At 45.6% G+C, this 15,551-nt stretch overlaps 1 protein-coding gene across 1 annotated transcript in view; it reads right to left on the reverse strand.

Moving 5' to 3' along the window:
- Positions 1-15,551, reverse strand: part of SFMBT2 (Scm like with four mbt domains 2) — a 118,354-nt gene that overhangs the window by 89,565 nt on the left and 13,238 nt on the right. Inside the window, exons 2-4 of the mRNA XM_026119388.2 lie at positions 13,984-14,153; positions 6,495-6,589; positions 3,765-4,005 (exon numbers count right to left, since the gene is read on the reverse strand). Coding sequence (XP_025975173.2) covers positions 3,765-4,005; positions 6,495-6,589; positions 13,984-14,089 — 442 coding nt within the window. The 5' untranslated portion in view covers positions 14,090-14,153. The remainder of the gene's footprint in view (positions 1-3,764; positions 4,006-6,494; positions 6,590-13,983; positions 14,154-15,551) is intronic.

The following is a 15,551-nucleotide window of genomic DNA, read 5'->3' on the forward strand; positions in this document are numbered from 1 at the left end:
GCTCTGTTGGCTCAGCTGTAAACCAGCAATCTGCACAAAAACACCCACGTGTCAATCAAGAGATGCTCCTGCTCCCTGCGTGTTTCACGACGCATAATTTAGCTACTACGCTTGTCAGGTCCACCACGCTGCTCTTCTCTCCGATGCTGAACGCCTCCCCGAACCCAACTGTCATCAGCAAAGGAAAACAGCACATGGGGATAAATGGCCGAAGGAGGCAAGAGACCTCTTGTCCTTTCACGGCTAAAGGAGTTGCTAGTAAGGGAAAGTTTATTTAGTCACAAATTTACAATGCTCAATGGATAACGTGTCTCAGGGGATGACAGCAGCCGAAAAGCAACCCCCTCGGTTCTGTGCTGAAGAAGAGGATGGTGCTTGGGTAAGACACACAAGGTGATAAAAGCTGTCCCTGTTCCCACGTAGGCCAAAATAATGAGAAGATTTTAACGAACTGATGTGCCTAGGTCACCCCCAGCCGTATAACGCAGAAGCCAGTTCCCACGTTACCACCACAGCCGATGAACTTTGAATCAGGCTGCCCTTCCTCATAGGAACTGCCACTGAAGGACTTCAACAGAAAGGAGAAAAATTCGCACTCAGCCACATCAGGCAGTAGCTACCACCGGTCTCCACCCATGGTTAATATGCTAAAAAAAAGAAACCCCTGTCCCAGAACTGATCAGTGCCAAAGCTACAGACCATAAGGACAGCTTCGCACTTTCCTCAAGCTGGTTCATGAATAAACATCCAATTCATTCAAATGAGTTCTATATTAACTAATTTAAATAATTTTCATTTTGCTTTGAATGGTAAACAGATCTATTCTGCCAGGATAGTTGAGTTTGCAATTCAAATTACACACCGATTTGTAATGAGAAAAATATAATTAATGGCAAAGCTTGCAGTAAGTACAATTTTACTCCTTTGATTTCCTGCAGGGAAGGGAGGTGGAGGGTGAAGCACACAGGCACACACACACCCACACCGTCCTTTCATCAGCCAACGCATTTTACTGCAAACTGGAGTATTTGGCCCTCAGGCCTGTTGCACCATAATGTCATGGCGGGGACATAACATGACTTGACATTATACTTGCAGGTACCATGATGCAATACTAACGTCACCCCATAAATAATAATGTAACAGTCTGTAAATTAAATGACTTCCTTATATTAGGATCATAAACAATAATTACTTGGCAGCTGCCCCTTGAAAGCTCTCTCTGTGCTGAACATTAAATCAAGCTCCATTGATTTGATAAACTGAACAGGGTTTTTTTTCTTTTCCCCCCCCCTCCAATCTCTCTCCCATCTAATGAAATTCGCCGCCCGATCACTCTGTAGCAGTGTTGTCTGGCATCGTATTTATAAGACTAGCGCCGATCAGTCCAATCTGATTCGCACGCAGAAACAAAGCGTTGTCCCGCTGCTGGTATCCTGCCAGCTACACGAGTTCCTCTGTGCAGATCTGCTTATTAACCAGAGCCTTCAACTCCTGATTAAAATCAAGTCTTAATGACAGCTCACTGGCCCTGGCCATGCTGTTTGCATGTAGCGGTCTGGTCTTGCATTCGTTAGCCAACAGACATGCTCGCTGCGATTGAGCTGCGCAGAATCAGGCCCTGAATCAAATCCACATTACCTTGGAGCTGGATTTCAGTTCTTCCAAAGGTTTGGCAACAAAACGGCGCGTAACACTAAAGGCAAGACACTTGGGTGGAGTTCATATAAAACAGCACTTGCTCCTGCAGCAGTGCGAGGTCTGATCCTGCAGTCCTCACCAGATAAAACTCTGGACTGCAACGAAGTTTGCCTCAAGAGGAGACACATTCACTGAGCGGCAAAGCAATTAACCAGGGGAGTAACTTCCGACATCTGAGTACAAGGAGTCTAGTACTCAGAAAGGACTTTTAAAAACCGGTCTGAGCCCAGTTCTCCCTAGAACAGACAAGGGGCACTTTCGAAAACCCCAGTTCTTCACTGAGGAGCCGGAACAGGAGCGACGTTCTTTTGAGAGCCCACCTTGGACCCCAGGGATGAACCCAACGGGCAAACACCCGTGGGCACCGCTGTGATTCAGGAACACATTTGGGACCGCTATCTTTCCACAAGTGAGAGAGAAGTCCTGAAGGCTCAGATCCTCCTGGGCATTTTAAGACACCTCATTCCCAAACACAACTTAAACTCTTATACCCTTAAATCTCTTCTGAAATTGCAACTTGGACATTGAAGTTAATTTGCTCTTTCTGAAAACTATACTAAGACCTATTCAATAAAGTTTATTCATTGAGAAGAGGGAGAAGAAGAAGAACAAAACAGTTGCCCAAATTTAGGGTCCACCCTGGCACAGCTGCATCTCCCGGCTCGAGGAGAACGGATGCATGACGCACTGCACATTTGCAGTCACTCAAGCAAGACAGCTCACACGAAAGTAGCCACAACCCAAAGAGCAGATTCCAACATTTCCATGAAAAGCAGTTGCCTCCGGTTATAAAACAATCATTATTTTCTATTACAACAGTCAATAAAATCTCTCACCCCTTGACCCTGGCATTTTGAGTTTTAGTTTACCGCATTGTAAGCTTTCTGGCAACATTGATTACAATCCATGTAATAAGAGGTAGTTTAAGAGACCAATAAAAGAAAAAAAATTTCATCCCTCTCACGTTAGCTTGATTTATTAGTGTTAAGCCAACAGATTTCTCAACCATATCTATCTTAAAGACTTTCTTTTTTTCCCCCTCCTTTTTAGGCAGTCAATCCTCTGTTTATTCAGAAGACACAGTCAGATCAGAAGAAGCCCAGAGATAACAGTTTAGCTCAGAGTGCAGCGTACGCAAGGCAGGAATGAGTCTTTCAGCCCTGACTCAAGCAAAGTCTGTCCCGACAGCACATTTCAGCAGAAACTGAGGCGAAAGCAGGGGAAATCATGCATGACACGCAAATGGCACATACACTTTTTCAATGGTAACGTGTAACAAAGTAAAAGGATGACTTTAGCAGCAGAACCCTTAAATGAGGCTTTTCTTAAATGCATTCACAAGCTGGAGGCTAAATATTCATCTCTTGCTTCCCAGATCTAGAACGAACCAGGTGTATGGAGGCAAAAGCCATTTTTAGATGCCATTTTTCTTATACGCTGGGAATCAAAACATGTTTTTTAAAGAAACTGTTCCACATGGGCCACTAATCTACAGCTTTTGCCTTCAGCTTCTGTGCATCCAAGAGCTGACAATCACGATGTGCCCTAACCGATGTCGACCAAATCTTGCTGGCTTTAATCTATGTATCTGCCATTGGAATTAAAAGCTGCGAGAATTTGGCAACGGAAGGTTTTTAACTTTCAGAACAAAACTTGTGAAGAGTTTGAGTGCACAGCCAAATTCTGGTTTTGGTTACATCCAAACTGATCTGAGTGAGAAGGAACTAGAATAAACAAGCATTTGGTCCTCCCATTCTAGAACTACAGGACAATTTTTTTCCCTGGCTGAAAATCAGGGTTTTTGCAATTTGACACTTCAGCTTCCTCCAGAAACTTCTGTTCTTAGCAAGCAGGGCAAAAACTCCTTTTCTAGACTGACTGATTTATCCACTGACTGGCAGACGCTCAACCCTGAGCTGCTGTACAACAATATCAGTGGAGTTGCATCACCCAACACCAGTTGAGGTTCTGGAGATTAACCCATTCCAGATTGACTGTAAGTCTGGAGTTTAATCATCGGACCAATACTAGAGCACGACCCTCGCAAAACGCGCAGAACTCACCATCTGGAGGCATCAGGACCTTGTTATTCTGTGTACACCAGCCAACGGGGTGAAGATCCGCTGTCATCACATCACACCAGAAATCTGCCCTGCGGTCATCTCCATAGCCACAGTAACGAAGCAGTAAGAGCTGTCCACATGTTGTAATGATCGTAGCTACCCAATATGTGTCCGGATTGCTCTTGTTGGCCACTTCTAATTTCATTCCTGGTTGGAAACTGCTTTGCAGGCTGATTTCAACCTTACAAAAATGAGAAGGCCATGGTGTTACTTCTTCTCGTTTGCAAGGAGAGCCCTCCCTAGACAAGCAAGATAATACTGCCCGTAAAGACCAGGTTTTGGGTAGGCCATGAGTTGGTTGTGATCCTTAACCCAACCACTTCCCTGGCAACTTGTCTGGCCAGGACCACTGCTACTTCATTGGAACATAACCCCGTGATGCAAGGCCCCGCGTGCTCCAAAGGGGCATCAGCAGCAGTAACCTTAAGTGTACTACTACATCTGAGAGAGGGCTCATACACGCCTAAGCATCATAAGTCTCACTAAAGATGGGGAGAAAAGTGAATACGACCCAAAGGAGGTTACTTTATTGCTGCACAGCTCCATCAGGCAAATAATGGGACGTGTGCAAGGGCAGGCGCTGAGCACCTCTACGTTAGGCCCAGCTATAATAATTAGTCATATAGCAACACTGAAGCACCTCTTGAGTTTTGACAAGCATCAATTCGCAACCAATTTGCACTCATGGGTTCAGGCCACTGTCTTGCCATTAGATGGAGATGTCACTCACATTTACCTCAGCAGTGACAGGTCACAGGTAACTTGCCCAAGGACATTGGAGATGCCAGTGCACCTCTCCCAGGACACTGCAGGAACTCCTGTTAAACACTAAGGCCTGCTGTGTGCACATCTGTAACTTATCTCCCAAGAGCTGGCGAGACATCTCTAGCTGGTGTTGATAAAGAAGAGATGGGAGCCGGTCCAGTAGTTCAGGTATCAGCCTTGACTTCAGAAGTCCACCCAAAATGTTGCCTGCAACCTCCTGTGAAATGCTAAGGGACAGGCTCTCGGAGGTTTCTAGAGTACCTGATCTCCCACTGAAACCAGAGAGATTGTAAAACCTGGTCTTAAGTATGTCTCTGATTAAGTTCTCATTTAAATGGCAGGTTAAAATGCCACTCTAGCTTACAAAGTTTAGTGTCTTATGGCCTGCTTGGCCACCAGAGGACTTCTCAGACTGGGAATGCCAAATTGCAGAGAGAAAACTGAGCTTCTCTGAGATGTCAGTATTCCTCCCTCACTCACCCCACTCCAGCTTACAACAACCTCAGTGCTGCCAGGCCAAACCCATTTGTTACAAGCAGGTTATAACACTCCACATGCCTCTACTTGTACAGGTACTTCCATCAGCACCAATGACTGGACTGAGGAAGGTCTGTGACATTTACTAGTTCACTTAGTCAAAAGGTAAGGTCTTGTTATTCCAAGGATCCTCAAAAATAATCCATGTTAAGTGTTCATTTGTAGTCTTCCTCCTTTCTCCTCCTGCAAGTAGTAAAAACAGCACCCTACTGATGTGGCCACAGATGCACATCTTTGTCTGCATTGAAGAAGAGTTCATGTGTAGGTCTCAATGCTGTCTCACATTCCCAGGTGAAGACTGAAGGGGGAGAAGGCAAGGTACGGACAGCAGGCAAGTGGGACTGACTAGAAGAGGTTAAACAACTCGTTGTGGATGGGGCAACTGGTCTCAAACAACAACATCCTTGATTGTGATGGGCTCTGCTTGGAGACAGATTCTTTTCTTCAAAGGATGCCTCCAATCTTCTTGGTCAGTGAGGATTTCAAGGACTTTTGATATTCTTGTGCTAACATGGACCAGAGTTGCAGACAGTGCTGTCTGCATGCCTACCATGGCGTTTCCAAGACTCATGATCTGCGTGAGCCATGTTCACCCAGGAAGGGTATCATCTGCCCAGGTACTTGGTTCCCACGCTCCTGAGAGAGCATCTCTGAGCAGCAGGCTGAGAGACAGCTTCCCTAGGGGCAATGCTGGACCCTAGCGCAGAGTGACCCTCCTAAGGAGTAAGTCATGCATCAAGAGGGCAGTTCTAGAGGAACAGGATGCTTTTGTGAGACAGATCTCTGGTTTGGGAAGGATAGCAATAAATAAAAAGAGAGGAGGAGAAACAGAGGAAGAGAACACAGGGAGTTCAGCATATGCAAGGGGAGTGCAATATAATCCCTCAGAGATGGAAAATTTGAACGAGAAGCAGAGGTAGGTTAGTTATAGAGCTTCAAGTTGTAACTGTGGCCGGTGCAGACATCTCAAGTCCACTGAAGACCAGCCAGAGGGCTGGCAGCAGCACAAACACTGTGCAGAGCTTGGCCTTATTCCCAGCAGGTTGTGACAAAGGCACACAGCTCCGCACGACTAGGACAACCTCGCGTTCAACCTAGCACAGGTATCAGGTGAACACTGTGTTGGCAGACTAGGTCTTCCCACCAAAAACCTTTGCACATGGAAAGGGAAGAGGCAGGATTTCAGTAAGATGTAGGAAAGCGATTTTAGCAGGTTTCGTGATGAAGCCACCAGAGAAGCACAGAGGACCGACTTCTCCCCATCTCCCTGAAATGGTCAGTCCCCACTTTGGTTTGTGCGCAGGACCCACCCGAAAACAAGAAGGAGGAACACGCGCGGAGCTCACAGGGCACCGGCAAAGCACGTACGTGTTTGAACGAGGTATGGGGAGCAGCGCTGGCCCCGGTTTCCTCCAGGAATTCATCCCAGTTGAAGTCTGTGTCCTCAATGCTCGAGCCTTCATCTGCTCAAAAGGGGGGGAAAAAAAGGGGGAAAAAAAGGTATAATGAAAGGAAAAGCAAACCACCACATAGCCAAGGAAGACAAAAGTTGCAATGACATGTTGAGGTGAGAATAGCAACTAGAAAATAGAGAGCTCGTTTTAAGATCTGTGCTTGCTTAGTTTGACTGGCTCTTGTTATATTTTCAGATTATACAACTTTAGCAGCCAGCGTTTCCAGACCAGAAATGACTCTGCTTTCACAGCAGCAGGGGAACAAGCTCTGTCCTACTGCAGAAGGCACTTGTGCTCTTGTGCTTTTATTTGGCGATTCTCTCGCCACAAGGGACCTGGCTGCCTGTCAGCTATCCTGGGGTGCAAAGACCATGTTCGTGCCACAAACGAGGGTGCAAAGACCATGTTCGTGCCACAAACGAGGGTCCTCCATGAGTGCTAATTACAGCTGCTTCCTCCCCAAAAACCCCAGCGCTGCTCACCAGACCATGGCTGCCTTCTTGCACCCTGCTCTTGTCCTTGCCCTGTTGCCCCCCAATCCTCAGCAGAGTTGGGGCTCTGCATCAAACCTCCTCCCATTGCCCCAATCCTGCCCCACGGAGAAGGAGCTGACATTGCTACTTTCTGTTGTACACCCGCGCTGAGCACAGTGGAGCATAGACCTCAGAGCATCGCAGAAACACACACAGTAATTAAAAATAAATCTTCTTTCACTTACAGAAAAATCAGCGAAATCCGATTGTTTTCATTTTGTTTCCAGGCAATCTCACAAACCTCGGTTTCATCCCCAGAGCAAAAATATTTACAGTTTAGCAAGGAGCCCTTTGCAATAAACATTTATCAGGCAAACTCAGCAAGACCCTTACCTGCCCAAACATTCATCAGTGCGGTCATGATGTAATTAAAGTGACTCATGACAAACTGAATTAAGAAACCTCCCCAGACAGTTTTATGAAGAAAACGGCAGGGTTAATTTATTGCAATTATTGCTACAGGTCTCCAGTTTTCAGAACCAGAAAATTATATTGTGCAATGGGAATCTCTCATTATTAAAAGGGGAAGAAATAGGTTTTATTTGCTGCCCGTGGAGCCAGACATATACATGCGAGGGAAAAAAAGTATATCAGAGGAGGGTTGTCGAGACAGAGCTGGCAGAGGGTAAAGATCCGTCTGGGAGTTCAAAGAGGAGCAGTGAGCCGTCACCACTGTTAAACACTTTGCACACTGCTGTATCAAGACTAAGGTCTGATTCCTTGCCATAAACTCAATTAACCTTCTTAAATATGAAGATGTAAATCAGCATTTACTCCGGTGACAAGGTGGGTACTCTTACGACTCTCCCGCTGAGTAGGACAAGAATTAATACATGCCCGTGACTACAGCCTGAAAATAGGCACATTCAACATAGGAGTACAGTTTTGTTTCTTGCAATCATCGCAAAAACTTCCAAGCATGATAGAAGCTGGGTCATTTAAAATAGTCAAACCAGAACAAGGGGTTTGTTCATTTTCGTACTGAAAGACAAGCCCCAGCTTAGCCACAAAGCAGAGGCTTGGTACAAAAATTACTAAGAGAGTTTCCCTCATCTGTATCAAGCAGGTGGGCAGGCAGCTTAGATGATTGGGGCAATCCTTCAGCCTTAAAAATCTGTAACTCTGTGGAGTTAATGTTTAGAGAAGCATCAGATCCAGAGGTTTCAAAGGCTTAGCCTCTGAAATAAAGCATGGCAGCCCACGGGTGGATGGGCAGAAGACCACCCATCACAGGTTTAAAATTAGTCCTGTGCATAAGCAACTCTCTCCCCGAGCAGAACCAATCCCAGCCCCACTAAAAGTCAGTAACCAAATGTCACTGAAGTCCAGGGAGCCAGAGGCAGGTAATTCAATGCCATATTCCAGCAACCTGAACCCCAGCCTCTGTGTTCAGTCCCCTGTTGACTCTCATTAGGAATCTCCTCAATTAGGACCACCCTTTTCACCAAATAGCTCTTACAGGTCCCTGAGAAGTACCTAGTTCTCCACTGACAAAGTCTTAGGAATTTAAGCTACTTGACTATAACCCTTAATATTTTTGTGGGGAAGATGCAATACCTGATGTGAAAAGCATAAGGCAAAAAGCCCTAACTACAAATGCCTTCCACGTGCTACCAGGACGACCTGCCCTCATGGTGAGCCAGAGCCTGAGGAACTGCAGGTTTTGGAGGCTCTCCTCCTCGGTTGTGGTTCCCCTCTGCCTCTTTTCTCCTCGCTGCTGCACCCATCTGCTCTATGGTGTCAGGATGGGCTGCTCAACATCCCCAAGGACATCTCCAAGTCAGGACATCTCACTTGGACAGGACATCTCCAAGTCAACTCTGGGCTCTACCTTTTCTCCTCTGCTGCTGTCACTTTAGGGCACTAGATATTTCCTCAGCCCTTAATGCTCCATGTATTTTCACGCTTTTCATTCCTGCTTTTTGCTCCAACCTGCTGGGCGAGTCTAGACAAGCATCGCTCTTTCCTCTAGCCTTCCATGGAAATGCCTCCTTCCCGTAAGGTTATCCAAGGGACTTTTGAATAATAAATATACAACCTCCAGCCCTTGTAAGGAGCAATGTCATCAGGGTGACAGTATTTTCTCCAGAATTTGGCAGCAGAAAGTTAGTTATTATGTTAGCATTACAGATGTTAGTTATGGATGCAACCAGTCCTCCTACCCTTCTTGTTACCCATTCTGGTGCAGCACTAACAGATTATAAATGAGATCATGACCTACCCTGCCACATGCCATGCCACACCACCAGAGTCACTGGCCCTGCTGCTTCCAGATAGGATGTAAAAGAAAAGGAAAAGGAGAAAGCAGAGATCAAGTATTGAACCCAAAACAGGCCCAAGCTGTGCGGGGGCCAGCTGGACACTGCTGGCACGTCCATTCCCATGTGGCACGTTCACATCCAGTCCAGCAAAACTCACAAATAACATTTGTTTTTAAAAATCCCCCAGATCTCTCCTTTCTAAACCCAAATAACGAGGTTTCGGGACCCCAGAGGGAGGCAGAGCGAGCACTCTCCCCGCAGCAGAGTGCCGCAGGCTTCACTCGCTGTCAATCCATTTCTGCCTGACACATCGCAAGTCTGACTCCTCTGCAGTGTTTTATCTGCAGACTTTATCAGGAAATTACTTTTACAAGGTCTGTAAAAACAATGTCAGAGAACTCATTTATCATGGCATCAGTGTGTTATTTTGCTTCATTTTATCAGAAAGGATTTGGAAGGGACTCTGAGTTTCCCAAATCATTTTAAGGGATTCTGTTCCCTTCTAAAAATCTCGCAGTGGAGCCATCGGGAGCGGAGACAGTGTGGCCCAGGGATCAGACCAGTGCAAGGTCTAGACCCGGCGATACGCTCGCAACCCTGTCAGTGCATGCAACGGGACTGTACACAAACCCCCTAACCCATCAGAAAAGTCGTACTGAGGAGCAGAGGACACCTCTTGCTGATCTCTCTCAAGTGTCTGGAGACCCCCAGATTAAAAGGCAGGTATTTACATACAGTCTCTAAGACACGATGATGATTGATTGTGCCCACTCGAGGAACGGTGATCACAAAGCCAAGCCGTTCATCAAGCCTCAAGTCACGCGCTCCAAGAACTAAGTCCTGGCTTTGCTGGAGAGCTGCAAAACCCCAGGTGCCAGCATTTCACAGAGCTCCCTGCGAGATGACAAATTTGGCATTAGGCCTATTTTACATATCAGTTCCTTTTCCAATTATTGGTGCTTAGGCCCAGTGCTCTTTTTTAATGAAACAGTCAAGCCTGGCTAGCCTACAATACGGTGTTGTATAAACAAGCCTAGGCTGGCAAATAAAAATCAACAAGTCATTACCTATGAGCCTCTCAACAGCTTTAAAGTGCTCTGCGATCCTCTGTGCACTAGCACTATAAAAATGCAACTATTCCAGCTGTCATCAGCTTTCCAGGATGGGCAGCTACAGGAAATAAGGGGGATAAAAGACCCAAAACCTGTTGCTGCAAATGCACAGATTTTTCCTAGGCTTGCCTGAAGGAGAACGTCTTTCAAAAGTGGAGCATTTGTGGCAAATTGCTATGCCATTTGACTTTACTTATTTAAAGTCATTAGATACATTCATGACTCTGTCAGTGAATAGAAAACTGAAAGGTGATGGTGGTCTGGTGGTTAGCACACTAAGCGAGGACTTGGGGGGAACCTTGATCAACCACAAACCTCCTGCATATCCCTGGGAGAGTCACCAAAGTCCATATCCTCAAAGAAATTTAGGCATCACAGGCAAGGTCCTCTTGTTCCAGAACAGACGCATACAGTCAGCCAAATGAATCGCATCGTACCTGTCCCATGAATATAAATGGATCCAGCAGCAACTGGATCAGGCCTCAGCTGTCTACTCCAGACGTGTCTGAATTAGCAGACATGAATCTCATCTTGTGAGAGCAGTTTGCCTCTTCAAGGCAACCAGGATTTAGATGCTCTCCTCTGCTCCTAGCAGGCTTAGCTTGCTTTAAGCTCAGTGGGGAGAAGCAGGCAACTCCAGAAGGCCATTCAACACAGAGGTAATGCGATATCCATGTTAAAACGAGGTGACTCGCTCTCTGGAGGTGCATCTCTTTTCACTGGCAATCCAAGCAGCATCAGATCACTAGGGCTTTTAAGGCATTTTAAGATGCTACAGCTCCAGATTCAGACTTTTAGCTTAGGATGATTCTCGGTTGTCATCTCTATGAGTCACTCTTTGGAAGGGGGCCTCTTTCTCTTTCATGACTATAAGGGAACTCAGGACAATATTTACATTGCCTTGGATAAGAATGTGAGAGTGTCCCCACCACTTCCACTGTGCAAGGGGCAGTACAAAACAGCCTGTCCTCACCCCAAAGAGCTTACAGGCAAGGTCACTGCCCGGACCAGGGCTCATAGTTCAATTATGGCATAGTTCAATTATGGCATGGTCTCACATTGTCTTTTTTTTTTCTCCCCTCCTTTCCCCTCTTCTTCCACCCCAAATCACTAGCGAACATGGCAAAGATCCACACGCTATCTTTCTAATGAGGAAGACCTCCGTTCTCCTAGTCACTAGATGACTCTCTGATTTTTGTATTTCCTTGGACAAATCAAGAAACTGAAGGCTGGGCAGCTGAATTTCTAGGGTGCTGAAGCAGTGGGAAGCAGTAAGGAGTGGACCAAACAGATATCTTTGCAAAAGGACTTCACAGCAATGAACAATAATGCACGAACAGCACCACCTGTGAGAAAAGGTGCAAAGGTCTCTGAAAGCAAAGCAGAATCACCTCACCGACTGCTACTGTTGTATTTGAGGAGCGTTTAATTAGCAGTTCACCACCGGTGAGGGCACTGATTTCCATGGATGCAGACTCTAGCCAGTCCTGGAGGCTTTTTAAAATTGTGTGTACATGGTTCCTTCAACAGATGTTCTTGGAGGAAAAAATGCAACCATTAAACAAATCAGGGCCATGTCCATAAACTGCTTGGGGCTCCCAAGCCTGCACTCCAAGCCCCCACTGTCCTCCAGGACAGGAGGCCCATCTGCAAGCGAAGACTCATCTGCCATTCACAACTCAGGATCCTTTCGTCAAGAATCCCTTTTCCAGAAATCTTTTAATTTCTGTAAAAAAGTTCAAGTGTCTGAGCACCAAGACAATCATCATGCGAAGATGAACCCTTCTGTACAGAGTAATGGCTCAGTACTGACTGCTCAGTCTTGTGCTCCCCAAGTTCATCAGCTGAGCTCTCCTGCGCAAACGTACAGCAAGGACTAAGTTACAGGTTACAGCTGAGCCAAACGAACAACTCACTGCCACCGGGATAAGTCCCATTCCTCTCCAGCACTTGATCTTTTACTCCAGCTCTGGTACTCATAGGACCCTATGCTCAGCCAGGTCAACTCACAAAGCTGGCAGAAAATTATTCTTTTTCTCCTGGATTAGCTCTCTGCTGGGTAAGTGAGTTGGACTGAGTCGGCACAAGCTCTGATGAGCAGCAGAGACGGAGCAAGAGAAGAGATGGCAGAAAGAGGGGCCTCCCATGTTGGCATCAGAAAGACAGCAAGTCAGCTCTAACCATAATGTGCAACTTCAACCAATGATGCAGTCTCCTCCTGTTAAGGCTAGATATTGGAAGTTAAATCACCTAATTCCAGCAGAAATCACTGGACGCTAGCAGCCAGATCCCACGGAGGATTTATATACTTAAATCCCTTTGGTTTCCTGACTGCGAGGCAAGGAAGCCAAACACAAACAGAAGAAAACGCACAGAGAAAAGTTGGTCACTCAGTCCATGCCACGGGGTAAGGAAGAAGTGGGAATTCAATCCAGGCGCCCTAAGTGCCAGACCATCGCTGACCAGTATTCCACCATTCACCTTCCTAGGTACTAATAAACAAAAAAAACAGATACCTCATTCTCACATAAAAACAGCCCACCTATGGCCTGTGATTTTCCTCAGTCATTTAGAGGTATACTGACACCTAAAAAGACAACACGAGCAATGGTCAACCCCACCCTGGGCTTTTCAGTAGGGACCCAACGGGCCCAGAGGTGAATGTCATGCCAAAGGAGGAATCCCATGTGACAGGATTCATCTTATTTAGCTTTAGATAACTACAACATGGATGTTTGCATCCAAGGCAGCTCCCACGGGTCCCTTTTCAGTCAGTGGAGAGAAACTGATACTTTTACACTGAGATTTGCCTGCTCTGTTTTAAAGTTGAGCATTAGGATGAGAGGAACCACACTGTCTATTTCTCTCTATTGACCCTAAATGGCAGCTTTGGTGACTCTTCTACATCTACTGTGAAGATGCTAAAACTTAGCCAACTTGAGCCTTTAGGTCCCCACCTCAGAGCTTTACAGAGTGTTCAGTTATACCCAGGAGCACACGGACAATGTACAACCAGCTCTCCTGGCTGGGCTAATGTTTGTGAAGTCTCCTCATCTGAAACACCCAAGAGAAAAAAGAGAATTCTACAGGAAACGATGATGAAGGGTCAAAAGGGAGGGGAAATATTGTAATTTCTGAATATTCATTTCTTCTCTTTAACTATGAAAATCCAAAAAAAAAGAATATGGGGTAGTAAAAACACATTATGATTTCTTGGAAAAGATTTCCCATTATTTTTTATTTAAATTTTTAGTATTTCACATTTCCTGTAGAAGATATCCAGAAGAAGAAAATCTCAAATTTCCCAACCCATCAACCAGGGACCCACATGAGCGCTCCATGATGTGGGGCACAGTCCAACTCATATGACTCAGAGAAGTCCATAAAGGCATACAGCCACTGTCCATGCTGCCCTGGTGACGTGGCTGTCCCCACCCCTACAGACAGTTGAAATGCTGTAACTGTGGAGGTGACCATCAAGGCAAAGGAGAACCCACCTGAATCAAAGTGCTCCCTGTTGCCATTGGCTGGGCTTTGACCCTTCTCTGGAGAGAGATGCTGGGTCTCTTGCATGCTGGCGATGAAAGACGCTCTTGTCTCCATTGTTCAGAGGAAGAATCCTTCCCTTCCTAATTCATCCTGCAGCAGGGACTTCCTAGAGGACAAGCTAAATAAAAAAGAAAAAGAAAACGTGAGTGACCTCTTCTACCCAAGCTAACTCATTCCCTCAACTGTTCCTAACAGGTTTCAAGTTTTCCTGCATTTTGATCATAACCCTTTAGTCCTGCTCCTTCTACAATGTGGAACATCTCAAACATTCACCAATGCTTCCTCTGAGGTGAAGTACAGCTAGATGAGGAACCACGACAGCGGACCTTTTCCCTTCTTGGAGGCCTGTTCAAGAACTTGCAGCAGCCGATGGAAAATTAGGAACTAGATTTCAGGCTCTAAGCACGGCATCTCGTCTTTTATTTCATCCCCAGCTTTTATACCTCATCTGCCTGCCTACACAAGATCTGTACCAGGGAAAAGCAAGATAGCTAAAGGAAAACTTGAGAAACAGGTTCTTTTAAGCTAATTGTCACTCACTGTCTACACTTTGGCACTGTCTCTTGCCAGCTTCCCACTGAGGGCACCAAACCGCTGTGTACAGCAACCTGGAGCACGTAAGATGCATTCATTGCTGGTTTTGATCTAAACAGATTGGGTACCAAGAGCAAAGACGACAGCCCGTTACAAACAAGCACTACTCCAGTAAAGCCTCATGCTTCTACCACGGGCAGAGTTCAGCACTCAACGGTGCAATCCGCATGTGACGTGTTTACAGGGGACCTTCAAGATCAGAAACCCAAGGACAGAGGCCTCTGTGCGTCACAGGAATAAAACCAGAAAGTAGTAATAGCTGTAATATTGTAATAGGAATAACAATAACAACACCAGAAAAGACACTGAAATAATAGCAATATTCAACAACAAGCCCATAAGACATAACCCATGCGAACAGAGACACCCAAGGAAGGCCAACTCAACCATCCTCTGACAAGCTCAGCCTCTAGCATCCAACTTTTTGACAGCTAACACTGTATGAGGTATACCTCATTCCGAAAATATTTAAATTTCTGAAGGAGAAGATTTGTGATAAAGTAGCAGAGGAAGCACTGAAAGGAGAACACTTGGAGAGACTGGAAAAACTCTAGAAAATACAGTTCAGCATGCAAAATACAGCTACCCTAATGAAACAGTGCTGGCTGCAATTTTTTTTTTTTTTTTTTTTTTTTTGAATGAAGGCTGATCTAAGGAAACTGCACCAGTTAGCACCATCCGGATAGCGAATAATAACTCAGGCATATATATACTGGCAGGGGAGATTCTTCTAGAAGGGATGAGCATAGTAAAAAAAACTGTGGAATGAAAACATGCAGAGATGAAAAATGAAACAAGAAGGGGAATACATACTGAACAGATCTTGAATCAGATTCCAAAGTAAATGAGGAATATATTTCTAGCAAGAGTAAGCCACCAGACAAACAATACCCAGAGATACACTTTAGGAGTTGTTAAAAAA

The sequence above is a fragment of the Dromaius novaehollandiae genome, chromosome 1, assembly GCF_036370855.1.
Source record: "Dromaius novaehollandiae isolate bDroNov1 chromosome 1, bDroNov1.hap1, whole genome shotgun sequence".
NCBI lineage: Eukaryota > Metazoa > Chordata > Aves > Casuariiformes > Dromaiidae > Dromaius > Dromaius novaehollandiae.